The sequence below is a fragment of the Rhinatrema bivittatum genome, chromosome 5, assembly GCF_901001135.1.
Source record: "Rhinatrema bivittatum chromosome 5, aRhiBiv1.1, whole genome shotgun sequence".
Classification (NCBI taxonomy): Eukaryota; Metazoa; Chordata; class Amphibia; order Gymnophiona; family Rhinatrematidae; genus Rhinatrema; species Rhinatrema bivittatum.
In genome coordinates, this window is record NC_042619.1 from 164,190,965 (window position 1) to 164,211,696 (window position 20,732).

A 20,732-nucleotide genomic window follows, 5' to 3' on the forward strand; every position below is an offset into this window, starting at 1 on the left:
ACTTTCAGAAAACGCAAACATCTCTTGCCACTGGATCCAGTGGGCACAGGCCTTCCAAAACTCAACCCCCTTTGAAATCAGCCTCCGGGGCACCCAACTCTACATCAATCAATTCTTGAATGGCCTCCATAACAGGGAAAACACAAGAGGTTTTACACAAAGAAACAAGAATGGGATTTTTCTGTGGCTCAGACATGGAATCAGGTCCAGGTACTCCCAGCATCTTTAATGTCTGGGAAATCAGAGCTGGTACTCTAGAGAGTCAGAATTAACCTCCTCATCCATTCAATCCAGATCCCTGTTGGGAAAACCTGTTGCCGATCTAAGAGTACTTCTGCACTTAACAGTAGCACTGGGTGAGTGAGAGGTCACCACCTGGAACTCTAACCTGGCAAGATTCTTCAGGTGTGGTCCTCAGCTCAGACCAAAGGATTGTAGTTCTTGAAAAAAAATTCTACCCAGGAAAAGGTAGAAGGATCCATGCCAAAATCAGAAGGTACCTGTGCCCACTGCGTTAACTTCTCCCCGCTGACGAACCAGGTAAGGGAGTCCAAGGTCAGGCACCCCTCCTGACATGCTTTTACTCAGGCCCTCCTCAGGATGGGAAGAACCAGGCTTAATAAATCAGAAGGTGGTAATTTCTCCCTAAGCCTCAAAGAAGTGCTGGCACAAGTTAGAGGGCATGCCAGACTGAGATACCCAAATATGACAGGCAGTACAGAGAGAAAGGGGCTTAGGTTTCTTAGCTATAGGTGCCATCAGCCTATCAGTACGCTTAACAGGAGACAGAAAGCTATGCATCCAGCTGAATTCACGATGTAAAATATATGCGTCCAAAACTTAGGTGTCCGAAGGCTAGGCACCCAAATTTTAGGCGTTCTAATTTGTGATACAGGAAGCCATCTCTCTGGCTTAAGTGCATGTCTGACAGACACTGCTATAATCTGGACACCCAAACAGGTGTTCTACTAAGTGACGGAGAACTGGACGCACTTGCACGAACAGACTATCCTGAAGATGTCAGCCTAACACGCAGGAAAAAGCATGCGAAGACACCACCAAGACCTACCATGCAGTGCACAGAGGAAAGTCTAAGAGCAGTGCCAAGCCCAAAAAGGGCTGCTTAACCCCTCACGGGGGTGGGAACATTGGAACGGCTCACTGAGCATGGAGACTAGAGGAAGGAAGAAAACCCTACGAACTCCTTCTCTGGGGTTTTTTTGTTTTGTTTTTGGGTTTTTTTTAGCTTTACCTGAGCTCAGCCTGTCCTGGCTGACTTCCCCCTACAGCCGGAGACTGTCTGTGAAGAGGGCATATACCATCACTGCTGCATTCAGCCTCCTGCACCTGCTACCTTTCAGCTGTTTTGACAGCCAAGTCCACGCCAGCTGAGAAAACCAGCTATTAGACCAAGGCACTCATCTGAAGAACCACAGAAATCACCTCAGGAATTCTCAACTGGGGAGTCCTTTTGGTATCACCGCAAGAGAGCAGGGCAAATTAAAATATCCTTTATTTCTTATTCTAAAATTTGAAGCGGTCCCTAATAGGGAGATGCACATCCATCTGCTGGAAACTGAGAATATAGACAGGCTGTCGTCACTGCAGGAATATGAAAATATGCAGACATACCAGAGCCAGTGGTGTTATGCACCTCTACCAGCAGATGGAAAAGCAAGTTTGCTTACCGTAAACAGTGTTTCCGTAGATAGCAGGATGAATTAGCCATGCTGTCATGGGAACTGCCAATCAGGCCCGGGAGGCGGAGATTCTAAGTGATGTCAGAGCATGGCTCTGAGGCTGCGCGAGTTCCCGCGCTGGAATATGCTCTCCTCAGTCTGTGATTAAGCAAGCGTGGTCGTAACGGAGTCGACTGTTCAGGGATGTGGGTGGGTCAGCATGGCTAATTCATCCTGCTATCTACGGAAACACCGTTTACAGTAAGCAAACTTGCTTTTTCCCCCTGTCGATAGCAGGGCTGAATTAGCCATGCTGTTATGGGAGTCCTAAGCTCCACATCACACTGAATTAAATATTGTCTCATCTTTCCGTCAGCGTGACAGTCTACTGTCACGCTGTCTACTCTGTGGACAATGTTTGTAGGATAATTCTTCCCAATTTGGCGTCCTGCGTAGTCTGTTGGTCTAAACAGTAATGGGAAGTGAAAGTGTGAAGAGAGGCCCACGTGGCAGCTTTACAAATGCCCAGTGGAGCCACGTGTCGAAGATGGGCCAATGAAGTTGCCACTGCACGGGTTTGGTGAGCCATGGGTAGTGAAGATAGTTTGCACTGTCGTTTTTCATAATAGAATTGTATACATTGGGTGATCCAGCTAGAAATCTTACGTTTTGCTACTGGAAGACCCGGAGCATTGGGGGTTGAAGGAGACGAAAAGCTGAGATCTGGTTTGCAAGTTGGTTCGCTACTTATAGTAAGCCAATGCTCTTTTACAGTCCAAGGTGTGTAGTAGTTTCTCACATTCGTTATGATGTGGTCTTGGACAGAACGCTGGAAGTTCAATAGATTGAGATGGAATTGGGAGATAACTTTCGGTAAGAAAATAGGATGAGTACGAAAAAGTACCTTATTGTGGAGTGAAGTTTCGATTTTTTTGGCTTTAGTCATTGCCGATTCCACCACAATTGATGCATGGGGTAATTGCAGTGAAGCATAGTAAGGGGACTGTTGCATTTTGTATTTTAGATCAGTTTACCTGGATACCACAGGTAATGTGAAGGGCGTCTCCCAAGATTTTTCCAGAACTGTGTTTAGGACGTCATGTGCTGGAAGGGCAACAATTTTTAAGAGGCCTAACGTGTTGGCTCTGGGATCTGGCACCTTCTGTAGTTGTATGTTGAGCACTTTTCCCACCTTATCCAAGAACTTGGGATACGTTAAGTCCTCCGGTAGGGAGTAGGGTTCCGCCGGCCCTTCTCCCGGGTCGGATGGGTATCCCGTGGAGGAATCAGGCTATGTAGTTGAATCCCCCCAGAGAGACTGGCCGTGTGATGTGGTCCGGCGAGGGTGGCAACCTAGCCGGAGGTGGTGATTTCACTCTTTGAGAAGGTGATCTGGACCATGCGGGAGACTTGTGAATCTAGGGTGGTGGCGATCGTTCAACACTGGCTGGGGATGAAGCTGGCATGTTAAAGGAAGCTTGCATCACCTGATAAAACCCTGCTAGGGCCAAGGACAGACTCAAACGCCTCCTTCATTTGAGGAGGCATCGGAGGGCAAGGTGAGGTCAAGGACCACCGTGGTGGTAATGCCGCTGCGAGGATGTCTGAGTCTGGTGGCAGAGTACCTGAGATTCTGTCGGCAATCTGGGTTTTTGCGATAGAGGTTCCTGCAGTGATCCTCTGGTGGACCTGTGTGACACAGAGGAAAGGTCCGAGAATACTTGTAGGGACGGTGAAGAGGATATGGGTGTTCTCAGCAGGGGGCCATCTCCCTCGGATGGTGAAGAGGAAACTGAGCCCTGTTCACTGGTGGATGCCCCGTGTGCTTTGGTTGCCGTATCCATCAACCTATATGCAATTTTCAGGCCTGATGTTGAAGACTGCGTCGACGGCGCCGAGATTAGATGTACCGGGGATGGTCTGTGTGGCCTCTCCCGCGATTGCGTCGATGTGCGTCGCTGGTGTCCAGAGAAGTGCTTCTCGTGCGTCGTCTGTGGACGGTTGTGGGAAATATGCGCTTGCCAGCAAGCCATTTCATCAGGGTTAAACACTAACTTCCCTTCTCCCTGACATTTGCCTGAATAAAAGCATCACTTGTGCTTAAGTCTCTGCCTAGGAGAGGATACCTGACTTCATGTATTTCTCTGGCTTATAATTAATCCTGTTAGCCTGAAAGAAGGGCTGGGTGTTCCCTAGTCAGAGGCAGGACAAAGTCAGGAGGTATAGATTTCAGCAGCCAATGATATGATCCGTGCACACCCCCTGAGCCAAAGCCAATGGTGTAATGACTCTTCTGTTGCTATGGGAAAGTAGCCAATCATGTAATGACACATCATCTGCCTTTGTATGAATGTACAATAAAAGGAAGAGGCTCGGGAGGTCAAACCCTCTTTGCCCTCTTTGCCTTCCCTCCTCCTGCCTGCCATGAATGCTGCTGTCTGATGCCTATTCATTACTCCTACATGTGGTGACCCGCGCCGTGATGCTCCCTGCTCACTCGGCTGGAACAGCCTAGGTAGCTACCATAGCAGCAGTATTTTGCTCCCTAATCGTAAGTAATTTTTCAGCAAATCTGCTCCCAACAATCGTGAGTATGGGGGGAAATCTGTCAGCTAAGCAGACGTGTCATGCAAGAAAGCTGCAGAAAATAATCAAGAATCATTATTTTGTCACCAGGGGGGAAATAGCGCAAGTCAGAATAGGGGATTTAGAAGAATTGATAAGTGAAATAGCTTGCCGCTGCCCATGGTATTCAATAGAGGCTGGAACTCTGAATATCCAGGACTGGATTTTAATAGGCAATAGTCTTCATACAGCTCCAAGAGCTCCCATCAAGCAATTATTAATTTGGCAAAAATGTACAGAAGCCATCGAATGCAAAGAAAAAAAAGGTTTAAAAACAGCAGTTTCAAACCATGTGCTTTTAGAAGCAGGCAGACATACCCTTCCCCCATCTTCTCAGTCTTCCTCAGAGACAGCAAATTCTTTGTATCCTCAACTACCCACACCCAAACTAGTTCACACCTTCCCCATTTCTTCAGAAAAGCAGTCCTTGAGAACAATAGAGCCACCACCTGGCCTGGGTGGGGCGATTAGCATTGAATTTCAGCAGAAACTGCAGAAAGAAAACCTTACAGAAACAGAATTATTAGAAGGACTTCAAGCCTTCCCCATCTCAGAAAAGAACCATGAACAAAGGGGGACAGAAAATGAAATAGAACATCTGGGGACACACACTCACATGGCTCCTGTGGCTTCCTCTGCATCCACCTCAGAGAAAATGCCCCAGGAAATAGAAAACACTGAGGTCAGAAAAACTAGCTTTCCTCCATCTTGCCTGCAAGCCCTTCCCCCACCAACCACCATGGGATTTCACCTAGAACATGGAAATCTCACAAGAGAGGAATTATTGAAAGGGATTCAAGTCCTTCCCATTACAGAAAGAAACAAAGAACTAGGTGTGGCAGCAATAGAGTTGAGTGCCATGTGCAGTGACTATGCCCCCAGGTCTTCAAAGAAGACCTTGGGCCTGTTTTACAAGCAAAGAAAATATCATTATGAAAAAAAGGATTTAATTAGACTCCTGCGTTACAAGCAAAGAAAATATCACTATGAAAAAATTGATTTAATTATACACTTCAATGACCTCTTGCAGACCAGATTAGGCAAAGTAACTGTGCAGACAGTACAAATTTGGAAAAAATGGTTTCTATTAGTATTTTAATTCAGTTACAAAAAATCTGCATACTTTGAGAATATTTTCCCCCACAAAGTGTATGCAGAGCTTATGTTAAAACTGTACTGAGATTTGAATAATATTCTGTGTAAATTACATGTGAAAGTTTCCCTTTTGCAAAGTTTATTTGGCTCACATTTAAAATGACTCCATTTCTCTAAGATTTAAGTTTATAGTTTGAATTGCTACTGTGATTCTACCTTCAGGACAAAAGTGGATTGGAATGGTGTCTGTCTGCAAGGAATCAGTCCTTGCCAAGCCATTGTCTGTGGTTGATGGTATCTATTGTTAAACAAAGTAAATCTTTAAGTTCCTATTGACTGAAGGATTAATTCCTTGGGTGCAGTTCTTTTCTTTTGAGAAACACTGCTCCTCCCCCCCTTTTCTGTCTTTGTTTGCTCTTGCTTGCCGCTCATGGGGGAGGGAGGGAGAACTTTTGAAAAGAAAAAAAACTGGACTTAGTACTGCAGTTTCTCTCTCTAGTTTCTATATTTGTTATAACTAATACTTTTCTTTAACTGTGCTTGCAGCTTTCAAAGGGGGGCACGAGACAGTTCAGATATCCTGCTGATCCAAATCTTTTCCCTCAACCTTCAATGCATTACTACACTAGCCCTTCATCTGTTATTAATCCTTTTAATACTTTCGAACTTTAGCATGCAGCAGACAGAGCTGAGCAAACAGCGTGTTTAATTTCCTATTCTAATAATTATAAGAAGAAATTCTATTCTGATACTCCACATTGAATTTAAGCTCAGAGTATTATTGATTGCAACCTGGAACAATAGTTGCAATCTATCAAGTAATGATAGGGTCTCCACTAGGAGGCGCTATGTTATTCTACAAGTTATATTATATTATTGTTTTAATAATTCTGTTGTATAATAGTTTTTATTTTTCAGGCCTACAGACCTTCTGTATTAAGGACACTTCAGTTTTATTTTCTTTTTCACAAAATTTTTACAGAATTCTGAACCTTAAAATTTTTACTGACAGAGGTTGCTACATATAAAGCAATCCCTCACAAACCTTTTCTTGCAAATCCAAATTGATTTTATTAAATTGAATGATAGAATTGATTTCTTCAAGGTTAAAAAAGTAAGAATTTCACTTTTATCCTTACCTTAAATTTTTTGCTGTATGCCAGTTTTTAATATTTTCCAGATTTACAGCCTTCCTGCCATGAAGAGATGTGAAGATGGACACTTTGCAGTTTATTTTAACATTTTCAAACATTTTTCTAACGCCTTTTGATTTTTGATCCTTGATCTAATTTTGTTTTTGATAACTTTTTGATAAGATTTTTAGCTCATATTATGTGTTATCTGTAGTCTGTCTTGATGCCAAGAAGACTATGAATGAATATGGATGAATGTGTCAGTTTTGTGTAAATTAATATTTGCAAGATGAATGAATATATGTCAGTCTTGTGTAACATATGTTTAATGTAATGTCTAATATACTTGTCATTTGATTCTGCTTACTGCAAATGACTTTTCCTTTAAATGATTAATTTACATTTATTGCTATTTTACTGAATGAAAATTGATCACTGCATAAAAAATTCTTGATAATGGGCCTACCCTATGTTCTGAAAACTAAAAATGGCTCTGCTTACTGCAGCCATTCCTTTGCATGAATTTTGTTAATTGAATATTAAATACTTATTTGGCATCCCCTACAACACCACAGGGCAAGCCATTGTGGAGAGAGCAAATCATACCCTTAAGAGCTCTGGACCAAACAAAAAGAAAAAAGGGGGATTGCCCCTGGATTTTCCCCTAAACAGGATTGGCTGAACAAAGTATTGTTTTAAATCACTTAAAATAAATTTAAGACCACAGCCATGAGTAATCATTATGGGACTAGGGTTAGTCACCCACAGCCATCAGTTTTGTATAGAATATTTAATGTCTGGTATGGTCCCGTTCCCTTAAAATGGGGAACGAGGATATGTTTCTCTGCTTGCTTCCACAGGTATCAAGCCGTGGAAAGATGGAAAGGTGTCCAGGTCTACAGGACCCGATCCCAAACTTCTCCCTGAGCCTCCACAGCCCTCAGAAGGACAGAGACCGGACTCCTTGCAAAAAGCAGCACCACATGACCTGGGGACAGATCAAGGCCCTATCCAACCAATCTGCACAACTCTTAGAACAGCAAGGCCTTGAGAAAACTCCAGAGAACTTATTAGCCGCTTTTTCTTGCCTGAATGCCAACTCATTAACAATTGTGTTCTGCATCCTCATCCTTTGCCTTATTTCTCCAGCTATGGCGATTTCAGAACAAGGACTCTGACAGAACAACATGTACATCCTCTGCACAGAACTTTTCACACCTGTTGAATCGAACAGACTGTTGGATCTGCACACATATGCCAACCCAAGCCTGCGGAGAACTACTGATACATGCTGTACCATTTAACCTTACAGTATGGACTAATTATCCTTTACAGAGAGGTTTTCATTAACTCTCCAGTTAATACTACCATACTACACATTGGTAGCTGTATTCAAGAGACTGCCGCTCTTTGTTGGGACTATGATACAGGGGATGGGAAAGGGATTCAGGTGGGAAATATCCATATTGTAACCGAACATTTGTATTAATCACTGAACACTTGCATAGTTATACCATATATGTATGCAATTGGCAGATTTCAGGATGTGCAGTGGGAGACCCAAGCAGGTACAGAAAGTATAGAGGGGATGAAAGATTTACCTTTTGTAGTTATATAGCCCAAATGATAACCAATGACATGTCCACTAATCTGTTAGGAAACATATGGATGTTATGTGGGCGTAGAGCATATATGTACATTTCCCCAAGATGGAGAGACAGATGCACTTTAGGCTACATCCTCCCCTCATACTATGCAGTCAAAAAATTTACCCAAAGCAAGGCTCCGTAACAAAAGGGAGGCGATAAATAATCCCATAGAAAAGTTTACAGAAACTCAGATAGCTAGAAGCCTGTTTCCCCCAATGGGAACAGATATGAATTACAGAGACTTACACATCCTAGCTAACTGGACGACTGCCATATTTAATCAGACAGTCCATGCATTAAAACTACTCACAACAGAAGTCTCTCAGATTAGAGAAGTAGCATTACAGAACAGCTATACCTTAGACACTATTTTAGCTTTAACCTTAGACAACATCTTAGCCTTAAAGGGTGGTGTTTGTGCATTAATTGGATCTCATTGCTGTGTGTACATATCAGTTTATAAAGCAAACCTCACACATACCATAGAGCAGATAGAAACCATGGTTGCTGATGCACCACTTTCAGACAGAATACCAACTTCTCCATGGGACTGGCTATGGTCCTGGCTCCCTGATATTTCTGGTCTCAAAAGGGTGATTTCTATTATAATGACCATAATTGTCTTAATTGTTTGCCTGTGATGCTGTATTCAGTGCATACCCAACCCTCATATCCATACTGAAACCTTGCTCTCAGCCCGAATACAAAGATGTCTTGTAAGATGCCTAATAGGGAATCCGGAGCCCTGCAGAGTTGGCACACCACCTGCACCTGCTCTGGGTGATATGGAGATTCAGAAGCTCATCGGCAGCTGGCACACCACGTCGAATCAGCTTTCTTCTCTCCATAATCCCTCTTCCCCTATTTCCAGCCCATACCAAGACATAACAGATTTCAGTAAGGGTCTAAAGCTTTACTGAGCTGCCCTAAACAAAAACAAAAAGGGTGAGATGTGGGAAATATGCGCTTGCCAGCAAGCCATTTCATCAGGGTTAAACACTAACTTCCCTTCTCCCTGACATTTGCCTGAATAAAAGCATCACTTGTGCTTAAGTCTCTGCCTAGGAGAGGATACCCGACTTCATGTATTTCTCTGGCTTATAATTAATCCTGTTAGCCTGAAAGAAGGGCTGGGTGTTCCCTAGTCAGAGGCAGGACAAAGTCAGGAGGTATAGATTTCAGCAGCCAATGATATGATCCGTGCACACCCCCTGAGCCAAAGCCAATGGTGTAATGACTCTTCTGTTGCTATGGGAAAGTAGCCAATCATGTAATGACACATCATCTGCCTTTGTATGAATGTACAATAAAAGGAAGAGGCTCGGGAGGTCAAACCCTCTTTGCCCTCTTTGCCTTCCCTCCTCCTGCCTGCGATGAAAGCTCTTCATTACTCCTACAACGGTCTTGAGGTCTCTAGCAGGCGTTGCCTTGGAGCTGCTCTTCTGTGGCACTGAAGGTGGTGCGCCATGTGCCTGCATCGACATAGCGGGTGCTCCGTGCGCAGACTTCACCGAAGAGGGTGCGTCATGCATCTGCGTCGAGGATGCACCATGCGATGGTGGCGATGAAGTTGCGCCCTGACCGAAGCCTCGATCTCTAATGGTCTGTGGATCCAAGGGGTATAAACTCAACAATGAGTGCCCTCCTTTAAAAGGACGCCTTTGGCAAACTACATTCCAGATTAATCAACTCTTGAATCGCATCCAGGAGGGGAAAGAAACATGAGGCCTTGTGTATGGTGACCAAAATGGGGTCCTCCTTTGGTACCTCCGAGGAGTCCATTCCAACCACTCCGAGGGTCTTCAAAGTCTTAGAGATCAAGCTCAGGAACTTATCTCTATGAAAAAGACGAAGAAGAGTGCTATGTGGCTCCAAAGCCCACCTATGGGGGGAAGAGAGTGAGCCTTCATTGCCAAGTCTCTCAGCCTACAACCGCTAATAGAATTTTAAGTCCAAGTCAGCCAAGGATACTGGACTGAAATATATCAAAGCAAGTGGTGCTATATAGACATCTCATCTTTGTGAATCTCCTTTTGTACTTTGCTTTTTTTTTTTTTTTTTTACTCACAGGCAGTCCCCATATGGAAATGCATGTTCACCAACTGCTGGAGATGGAGAAAACTGGAGGGCTGATAAGGTGGGACTATATAGCTATGACATCAGCTTTTGCTCTGTCTCTATCTGCTGGCAGAGGTGCCTAACCCCCTTGTGGGGACTGACCTGCCAAACCCTCCTGAACATTCTCAGGGACCACGGCACCATGGCACTTGCACATGGTAGCAGACAACTGGGAATCCCAAGTATGTGACACTGATTTTGAAGGTATCACCATCTCAGCTAGGTGCCCCTTCAGAAAGAAAAGTTCCCCCCAGAAAAGGAGGATGAGTCCATACCAGGCTCGAGGCCCCAATCTGACATCCTCTGACTGAACATCCCCTGAAGGCAACAGTCATAGGGTCAACTGAAGAAGGGGACATCCTTGTCTCTCCTTCAGCTCCAATCCCCCCTGTCCAAGGGGATGGACTAAAGTCAGCAAAAATCAGGAGGCAAATCACCTTGAGCATCCAGGCAGTGCTGACAGACTCGCAGAAATTCCTGGCTGTATTGCCCTTATATACCAAACAGCACAGATACTAAGCGCTTAGACTTCTTTGCCACCGGCCCCATACTGCCTCGATTTTCTTAAGTGCCCAAATAAGATATGCGCTCAAGTAAGTGCCCAGCACGCATTTAAGTACATACTCAAGCTGGTGCTCAATACGCGCAACGTCAGCCACAGCCTACTACTCGGCTCAATAAACCCAAGCCTGGGAGCAGGGCCTAGCCAAAAGGCTGATCAACCTGCAAGTCTCCACACCTCACTAAACTCCCTGTAAGAGGGAAGAAGGGAAAGACAGATCACTCACAACGTGAGAAAATAATGCGGTAAGGAAGAAATAAAAAAAAATTTTAAACCTGAGCTCAGCCCTCCCTGGCTGAGAGCATGCCCAGGCGAAAGCCTTTACCGCTTCGTTAAAAAACACAGAACAAGCAACAAGGCAGCAAAAGTGCACCAAGGGCACAAACCAACAATTTCAAAGACTGAGATATCTGTATACAAGCTATAAATAAAAAAAAAAAAAATCCACCACGACAGACTGATGAGGCAGTGAGAATTCTCATGTATGCTCAGCAAAGTCTTTACTGAGCTCAGAGTTGGGACCATGTCAGCACATTCACATAATATTACCTACATGTTATGGCTAATTCATGCCCACTTGTCAATTGAGAAATTTCTTCATAGAAAAGGTGGTGGATGCTTAAAGTGAGCTCCTGGATGACATGGCAGCAAAAAACTTGAACTATTCAATTAAGAATTTGATAAGAACAGAAGATTTTATCCAATTCGTTGCCAGAGAATGTGCTGAAAGCCATTAGTGTAGCTGCATTAAAAAAAAAAAAAAAAAAAAAAAAAAAAGTTTGGACATATTCCTGAAGGAAAAGTTCATAAACCATTATTCAAAATGGAGTTGCAGAAATCCACTTCTTATCCCTAGGATAATCAACATGGAATCTGCCCTTTGGGATTCTGCAACGTACTTGTGACTGTAGTGATCACTGTTGGAAAGAGAATATACTTTGGTCCGACCCAGTATGACAAATCTTATGTACTTCTCTTTAGATGCAAGGATGCGAGTTGGGATCTTCATTTTCAGTTTTTACGTCTCCTGGGAATTTCAATGTTATAACAAAAAAAAAAAATTGGAAAAATGACTTGAGCAAACAGGAGAAGAATCAGTGGAAGAGTAATTTTTCTACAAAATTTGTTATAGCCTTGAAATTCAAGACAAATAAAATAAAAACTAAAAAACTAAGGTCCCTAGATGTGAAGGTTCAGCTTGAGGTTACTTTTTTTTCTTTTGCATTAGTTTTTATATTTTGTTGATTTGGTGTATTATTTTGTGTTTTCAGCTATGTAACCTGTGGAGTACAAGACAGCTAGATTGGCAGAAAATAAGAACACAAAACAAGTAGTCTGTTTCAAGATGAAATCAATATGCAGAAGAAAAAAAAAACCCAACCTATAAACCACACACAGGGCCCCTATGCTACAGTTTGAACAGGAGCTCTAGTTTAGCAGAAAGGGGCTTGGGACACTATGTGTGGAACAAGTGTTTAAAAGATTGTACATATCAATATCCCTCTTACTGATGTAGTACTTTGATAAAATAAAAAAGCTCAGAGCTGTCTGTTTTTTCCCACAAGTTTTTATTTTTTTTCCCCAACTGCATATTACAACTAAAAACGTTTGTCGACTACAGCTTAAGCATAGCTGCATCTATAAAATCCCCCATTGCATAGCATGCTTAAGGTTTTATCACTGAAAAACAAAAAAAAAAAAAATCCACACACATTTAGAAAGTTACAGGAGTACACTACACCTATAAAAAGAAACACTAACAAAATGGGAAGATTAGATAGAAACAGAAATAACAGAAGAGACTATAGGCCCTGTATTCCAATGTTTCTAAAATCTTACCAAGGAGGACTTTGATGATTTAAAAACAGTAGGACTGGAAAAGATTGGGTCTTGCAGATTACAGTAATCACTTGGACTGTCAAATGGATTGAGGACAGTAGCTCGCCCAGGAGTCTCGGGTGTTATCTGTAGTCGTGCTTCTTTAACCTCAGCCATAGCAGAGCTGTTCTTTCTGCATTCACTCTCCAACAGATCCTTTAACGTGCACATGCAGGAACCTAGGAAAGGAACAAAAAAAAAAAAAAAAAAACACCCACATTTTTGTTTGTATTGCTTTTGAGTATTTATGAACCCACAGAAAGGCAACTCCCACTATTAGCAATGAATGAAAAAAAACCAACTTGCTGGTTTCTTGATATTACTCCTACATCTCACATTTTTGTCTTTTGGATTCCTTACCCAGTAAGGTCTGTTTTGTGGGTAAAAAAAACCAAAAAAACACAAAAGAAAAAACAAACCCAACCCAATACACACATTAGAAGAGTTTAAGACTGGAGTGTAGCCAGTGTAACCAATATTTAAAAAGGCTCCAGGGGTGATCCAGGAAACTGCAGACAAGTTAGCCTGACTTCAGTGCCAGGGGAAAAAAAAAAAAAATAGTGGGAAGTGTTCTAAAGATCAAAATCATAGAACATATAGAAAGACAGGGTTTAGTGGCACAAAGTCAGCACAGCTTTACCCAAGGCAAATCTTGCCTCGTAAATCTGCTTCACTTTTTTGAAGGAGTTAATAAACATGTAGATAAAAGGTGAACCAGTAGGTGTGTATTTGGATTTTCAAAAGGCATTTGACAAAAACTTCTTCATGAGAGGCTTCTAAGAAAAGTAAAAAGTCATGGGATAGGTGGCGATGTCCTTTCGCAGATTACAAACTGGCTAACACACAGGAAAGAGTAGGATTCAATAGACAAATTTCTCAGTGGAAAAGGATATACAGTGGAGTGCCTCAAGGATCTGTACTAGGACCCATGCTTTTCAAAATATTTAAAATGATCTGGAAAGGAATAAGACGAGTGAGGCAATCAAATCTGCAGATGATACAAAATTGTTCAGAGTAGTTAAATCACAAGGAGATTGTGATAACTTGCAGGAGGACCTTAAAGACTGGAAAACTGGGCATCCAAATAGCAGATGAAATTTAATGTGGATAAGTGCAAGGTGATGCACTTAGGGGGAAAAATAACTCATGCTTTAGTTACACGATGTTAGGTTCCATATTAGGAGCTACTGCCCAGGAAAGAGAACCAGGCGTCAAAGTGGATAATACTTTAAAATTGTCGGCTCAGTGTGCTGTGGCAGTCAAAAAAGCAAACAGAATATTAGGAATTTAGGAAGGGAATGGAGAATAAAACAGATATCAATGCCTCTGTATTGCTCCATGTATGACCACACCTTGAATATGGTGTACAGTTCTGGTCACCACATCTCAAAAAAGATATAGTTGCGATGGAGACTGTACAGAAGAGGGTTCCCAAAATGAAAAAGGGGGTTGAACAGCTCCCCTATGAGGAAAGACTAAAGAAGTTAAGGCTGTTCAGCTTGGAGAAGAGATGGCTAAGTGGGGATATGATAGAGGTCTTTAAAATCATGAGAGGACTAGAATAGGTAAATGTGAATTAGTTATTTATTCTTTTGGATAATAGAAGGACTAAGGGGCACTCCATGAAGTTAGCATGTAGCACATTTAAAACTAAATTGGAGAAAGTTCTTTTCACTCAATGCACAATTAAACTCTGGAATTTGTTGCCAGAAGATGTGGTTAGTGCAGGTAGTGTATCTGGGTTTAAAAAAAGGTGTGGATAAGTTTTTGTAGAAGTCCATTACCTGCTATTAATCAAGTTGACTTAGAAAATAGCCACTATTACTAGTATGGGATATACTTAGTTTTTGGGTACTTGTAGCCTGGATTGGCCACGGTTGGGAACAGGATGCTGGCTGGATGGACCCTTGGTCTGACCCAGTATGGCATTTTCTTATGTTCTTACTAGATTAACAGCGAGTACACCACAAATTTAAAGGAATAATTTCCTCATTCCAGTTTCCTTAACAACCTAAACTTAAGAACTCAATATTAAGATAAAGGCAGCAGTTCAGCAGCAAGATGGGGGCCTTCCAGTGTAATGTGTATGGTTAAAAATAAATTTTAAAAAACCCACAATGATGAGAGGTTGTATGTTTGCACCCAGTGCAAAGAGCTCCTGGCTCTCAAGAGTGCAAGTGTGATCTCTGGAAGTGCTAGACCTGGAAAGCTGGGGTAGACAGAGGTATATAGAGGAGACTTTCAGGGACATAGTAACAAAGCCAAACTCAAATCTGGCAGCCTTACTGCTTCTTTGGAGGAGGAAAGTCACCTCGTTGGAGATTACCACCCTTGTGTAGCAGGACATTATCCTGTACCAAAGACCTTCTCTCCATATGATGTATTACCCTCACAAAGGATACTGCTCAGGAAGGAAAGATTAGGACAGCCATCAGTTGGTGATTCGATCATTAAGAATGGAGACAACTGGTCACTGGTGAACCTGAGGATCACTTAACATTCTTGCATAATGCAAAAAGTGGCAGACCTCATGAATCACCTAGATAGGATTTTAGAGACAGTGCTGGGGAGGAGCTGGCTCTCGTGGTGCATGGCAGCACTGACATGGTGTGGGACAAAGGTTTTGAAAGCCAAATTTAGGCTTTTAGGGAAAAAGTTGAAATCCAAAATCTACAGAATTCCATTCTCTGAAATGCTTTCTGTTCCCAGAGGTTGACCAGATCTGGAATCTGAATGCATGGATGAGACGATTGTGCAGGGAAGAGGGATTCAGTTTTGTAAGGAACTGGGCAACCTTTTGGGGACGAGGGACTCTTTTCTGAAAGAACAGGCTCTAACTTAACCAGGCTGCTGGTGCCAGCCTTTAAACAGAAGATAAGAGCAGTTTTTAAACAAGGGATTCAGAGGGAGGTATGTTCGAAAGATATTAATGAAACTAGAGAGTTAGGGTGTCCCATCAGAGGTTCTAGTAAAAGCAAAAGTAGTCCATGTACATATAAGGCAAGAACAACCTGAGTTAAAGATTCCAAAATTATTCCTGTCAAATGATAAGCAGGTTAATACCAATAAATAAACACCAGACTGATATGTCTGTATGCCAATGCCAGAATTTTAAGAAGATAGAAGAATTAGTGTATAGTTCTAAAGAGCAAGTTTGTTTACTATAAAACTGTTTTCCGTAAATAAAAGGATGAATTAGCCATGACTTTGGGGGAACGTCCTCTAGGTGGCAGAGCTTTCTCAAAGCTATGCTCTATTTGCCCGTGTGGGAGTATCTCCCATACTGCCTCAGTCTGTTATGCAAGCTCTGGACGGAGTCCGACAGGAGACTGTCCAGGGAGGCGGGCAGGAATTACATGGCTAATTCATCCTGCTATCCATTGAAACTACCATTTACAGTAAGCAAATTTGCTCTTTTACACAGATAAGCAGGCTGAATAAGCCACATTGGGGAGTCCCAAGCTGGAAGGTTGGAGCGTCTGCGCCCCCCTGGAGACGGTGTACCGCCTCTTCCAGTTTCCAATGACACGATGAACCTGACCCATGATCGAGGACAGTCTCTGACTTGTCCTTGACAGAGGATGGGTCGATACTTTACACCGCTGTTGGCTTCCGTGGGTAGAATGTGGAAGGCATACAACGGTCACATGGCAGCTCATGAATGTCCAAGACTAGCGCATCCCATTTGGGCATGCTAGACTCCAAGTGTATGCAGAAGTCACAATAGGTTGGGCAGATTTGGGATCTAATGTGTGATGTCACCTTCTTGTCTGCCTTAAGTGGCTCCAGGAAACTGTTGGCACAGTTATCGCCCAAGTAAGATGGAGAGCAGAGATAACCCAAGGAAGAGTGAGGACTTTTTCATAGCACTACCCTGTCACAGCAAGATCCAAGGTATGATGAAGCAGTGGATAAGTGCCAGTCGTTCACAGACCCTCTTTCCTGAACTGAGGGAGACTCGGGCGGACTTCCCCCTGGCGTGATATCCCTGGTGCCAGCTGTCTGACAGTACATATAGCAGAAACCTGGGTTGAGTCAGGTTCAGGCTAGAGTTTCACGGGACCACTCTCCTTGAATGCTGGCATAGACAGAGGATCCTTAGGTAATCTGGAGTTCAATGCTAGGTATGACACCAGGGAGTCATCCTGAGGAGATGATAGGCTGCGATGGCGCTGATGTGCCCTTGTCCAATGCCGTAGCCCTTCTTGCTCGGCATGGGGGAGGAAATCTTCTACACTCTTCCTAGCTTGTGTAGGGATTCCACAATAGATGGATGTGGTGACACCTTACTCTTGAGAATGGCAAGCTAGTCATGCAGTGGCAAGTTCTCTTGTCAGGCGGGGGACCGCCTTAGTACACCTTGGTCACCAAAAGCTTGCCATTCTCAAGAGTAAGGTGTCACCACATCCATCTACTGTGGAATCCCTAGACAGGCTATGGTTATTCAGAGAGTTTGAAGTCTGGGCTCTTGTCTTTTGCCAGAGGAGTCCTGTTTCTCGGCAGCCGTCTGTGGAGTCTATCCTCTTCCTTCGTCTGTATAGGTTATCGTTCTCTATCCACCCGTGTGGGCCATGATTACCACTCTCACCAGAATCGCTTGGGTTTGAATCTGATGTGTATGGGTGCCCCCATCTTCGTTGGAGGCATGGTACATCTGTTGGCAGATGGCCCTCCTTTGGACCACCGTGGAGGGTGATTAGCAGCAGAGTTTCCACCTCTTACACTAGTCATGTGTTGATCTGGCATCCCCAAGTTACCCACCTTGATTATTAGCGGGTTACGTATAATCGCATGGCTGACGCTGCTATTGTTTTCCCCGACTTGACACCTGCTGGCTGGGTACTACGCCCTGCCACTAATCCAGCCACAGACTATGGTCTGGCCTTCATAGTTGGTGATTCGATTATTAGGAATGTAGATAGCTGAGTGGCTGGTGGGCATGAGGATCGCCTGGTAACATGCCTACCTGGTGCGAAGGTGGCGGACCTCACGTGTCACCTAGATAGGATTTTAGACAGTGCTGGGGAGGAGCCGGCTGTCATGGTACACATGGGCACCAACCACATAGGAAAATGTGGTAGGGAGATTCTGGAAGCCAAATTTAGGCTCTTAGGTAGAAAGCTTAAATCCAGAACCTCCAGGGTAGCATTCTCTGAAATGCTCCCTGTTCCACGCACAGGTCACCAGAGGCAGGCAGAGCTCCGGAGTCTCAATGTGTGGATGAGACGATGGTGCTAGGAAGAGGGATTCAGTTTTGTTAGGAACTGGGGAACAGGGAGTCTTTTCTGAAGGGATGGGCTCCACCTTAACCAGGGTGGAACCAGACTGCTTGCGCTAACCTTTAAAAAGGAAATAGAGCAGCTTTTAAACTAGAACAAAGGGGAAAGCAGACAGTCGCTCAGCAGAACATGGTTTGGAGAGAGGTATCTTCAAAGGATACTAATGATGCACTAGAATTAGGGCAGACAGTAAGGTTCCAATAATAAGAAAAGTAGTCCAAGTACCTGTAACTAAAAACTCACCTGAGCTAAAAAATTCTAACTTATCCCTATCAATTAAAAAGCAGAATGAAAATACAAACAAAAAACAAAACTTTGACGCCGGCAAAACTGAGCATCCGGTTTTCAACTCGCGAGCCAATTTCAAATTTTTTTTTTTTTTTAACTTTAACTTTCTGGACCTCCGACTTAATAATCGCCATGATATTATCCAACTCTATCCAACTTGAGGCCTTCATAGTCCAAGTTATACAGACCCAATTCTCTATACTTGTTTCACCCATTTTATGTTTATCCAGGTTACTTCTACCCTGTTCATTGTAAAACAAGACGTTGTCTCTGTTATTTTTTGCTGGTTGTAATGTAAACCGAAGTGATAATTAATCTTGTTAATTGAAACATAGAAACATAGAAACATAGAAATGACGGCAGAAGAAGACCAAACGGCCCATCCAGTCTCGGTATATAAAAAGTTATAAATAAATATTAAGTCAGAGGGTGCACAGAAAAGCAGTTTTTACTGCTTTTCTGTGCACTTTCCTGCTGCCGAGAGAAATTAACGCCTGCTAATTTCTGAAAGTAAAATATGCTGCTTGGCTGCACATTTTACTTTCTGAATCGCACGGGCATAACTAATAGGGCCATCAACATACATTTGCATGTTGCGGCCGCCATTAGTTTCGGGGGGGGGGGGGGGGGGGGGGGTTGGACCCACGTTTTCGGCACGCTATTACCCCTTACTGAATAAGGGGTAAAGCTAGCGCGAACACACTGTACTGTATCGGCCCGTATGGTAATTGAGTCTGGCTGATAGTTTTCTCGAGGACAGTAATATGTCTTGTAGAGTAGGAGAAATGTTTAAGCGCTGGTAAGCAAGCCTTTCAATCTCCATGCCGTGAGGTGTAGGGAAGAGTGAAGAGGATGTAGTAGTGTTCCGTTGACCTGGACAAGAAGCTGTGAGCTGGCTCCTAGGGGAATTGAGCTGCAGATTGATAGGCATAGCAGGTAGCTGTGCCTGGTTGTCTCGGCCATGCTGGCGTGATTAGGATCAGATCCAATTGGTCCTCTATGTATCTCTGGATTGTGCGAGAGATGAGTGGTATTGGAGGGAATGCATAGAGTAGGTTGTGCGACCAATCGATGAGAAAGGCTTCTGGGGCGAGTCTGAGTGGGCTTGGGTAATCCGAGCAAAAAGGTTCTCCAGTTTCCTGTTGCAAAGTGATCGGCTGTAGGAAGAATACGCCTTGTGCTACCCTCTGGATTTAGTTCCCATTCGCGGAAATGAAAAGTTCTGCTGAGTTTGTCTGCTCTGGAATTGTGAATCCTGGGCAGATAAGTTGCTTGAAGTGAGATGGATCTTTGGCGAGCCCACTCCAGTATCTGAACTCCTCTTTCCAGAGGTTCTACGAACCGGACCCTCCTTTGTTTATGTAGAACAATGTAACTTGTCTGTGTGAATCATTACTATTTTCCCTCGTAGGGAATCCTCGAAGGCTCGAAGTGCGTTTACTGCCTTGAGTTCCAGAAGGTTTATGTGCCGTGTACGTTCGTACAAGGTCCATAGACCCTATCTCTAATTCGTTCAGATGAGCTCCCCATCCCTTGGGGGGGGATGCATCTGTGGTGTGTATTATTTGATGTTGAAGGGGTCGCAGGGGTGAGCCCATGAATAGTGTCAATGGAAGCAGCCACCATTGTAGGTCCTTTTCCATGCTGCTGGCCAAGGAAATGGGAGTGGACAATGGATGGAGAAATTTAGTCCATTGGTGCTTGAGACCCCATTGTAGTCGGCACATATGTAGACGCGTATGTGGAGCTACATAAATGGCTACTGCCATGTGTCCTAGAACAGTTAGGACTTGGCGAGCTGTTACTGTTGTACTGTGAAGTAGAGTTGTAGACAGTGTGGAGAGAGCTAATACTCTCGGGTGAGGTAGGAAAGCCTTGTTTTGAATCGTGTCGATGTAGGCTCCTATGAATTGTAAGGTTTGAGTGGGCTGTAGTTTCGACTTTTCGTAATTGATCAGAAGTCCTAGATTGTCTAGGCAAGAAATTGTTTGAAGAAAATTGTTTCTTAGGAGTGTTGGATTGGATGCTACTAGGAGCCAATTGTCCAGTTAGGGAAATATTTGTACCCCCTGACGACAAAGATGTGCCACTGCCTCGCATTTGAAGAACCTGGGGGCAGAAGAAAGGCTGAATGGAAGAACCTTGCATTGGAAGTGGTTGTTCGCCTGGAAACAAAGGTAACACCAGGAACTGGGGTCCATTGGTATGTGAGCATATGCATCTTTCAAGTCCAGTGAGCACATCCAATCCCTGGGTTGAAGAAATGAAGAATGGATTTGAGAGAAATCATTTTGAACTTCTCCCTTTGGAGGTGTTTCTTGAGTGAACACAGGTCCAAAATTGGGTGTAGACCTCCTGATTTCTTTGGAATTAGGAAATATTGGGAATAAAAACCCGCTATTGAATTCTGGGTAAGGTAATTTCTG

At 43.5% G+C, this 20,732-nt stretch overlaps 1 protein-coding gene across 4 annotated transcripts in view; it reads right to left on the minus strand.

Moving 5' to 3' along the window:
• BORA (BORA aurora kinase A activator) overlaps positions 1–20,732 on the minus strand; it is a 273,505-nt gene that overhangs the window by 234,116 nt on the left and 18,657 nt on the right. For all 4 annotated transcript variants that reach the window (XM_029603007.1, XM_029603005.1, XM_029603004.1 and 1 more), the window contains exon 2: positions 12,701–12,918. In XM_029603007.1, the coding sequence (XP_029458867.1) occupies positions 12,701–12,918 (218 nt within the window). The remainder of the gene's footprint in view (positions 1–12,700; positions 12,919–20,732) is intronic.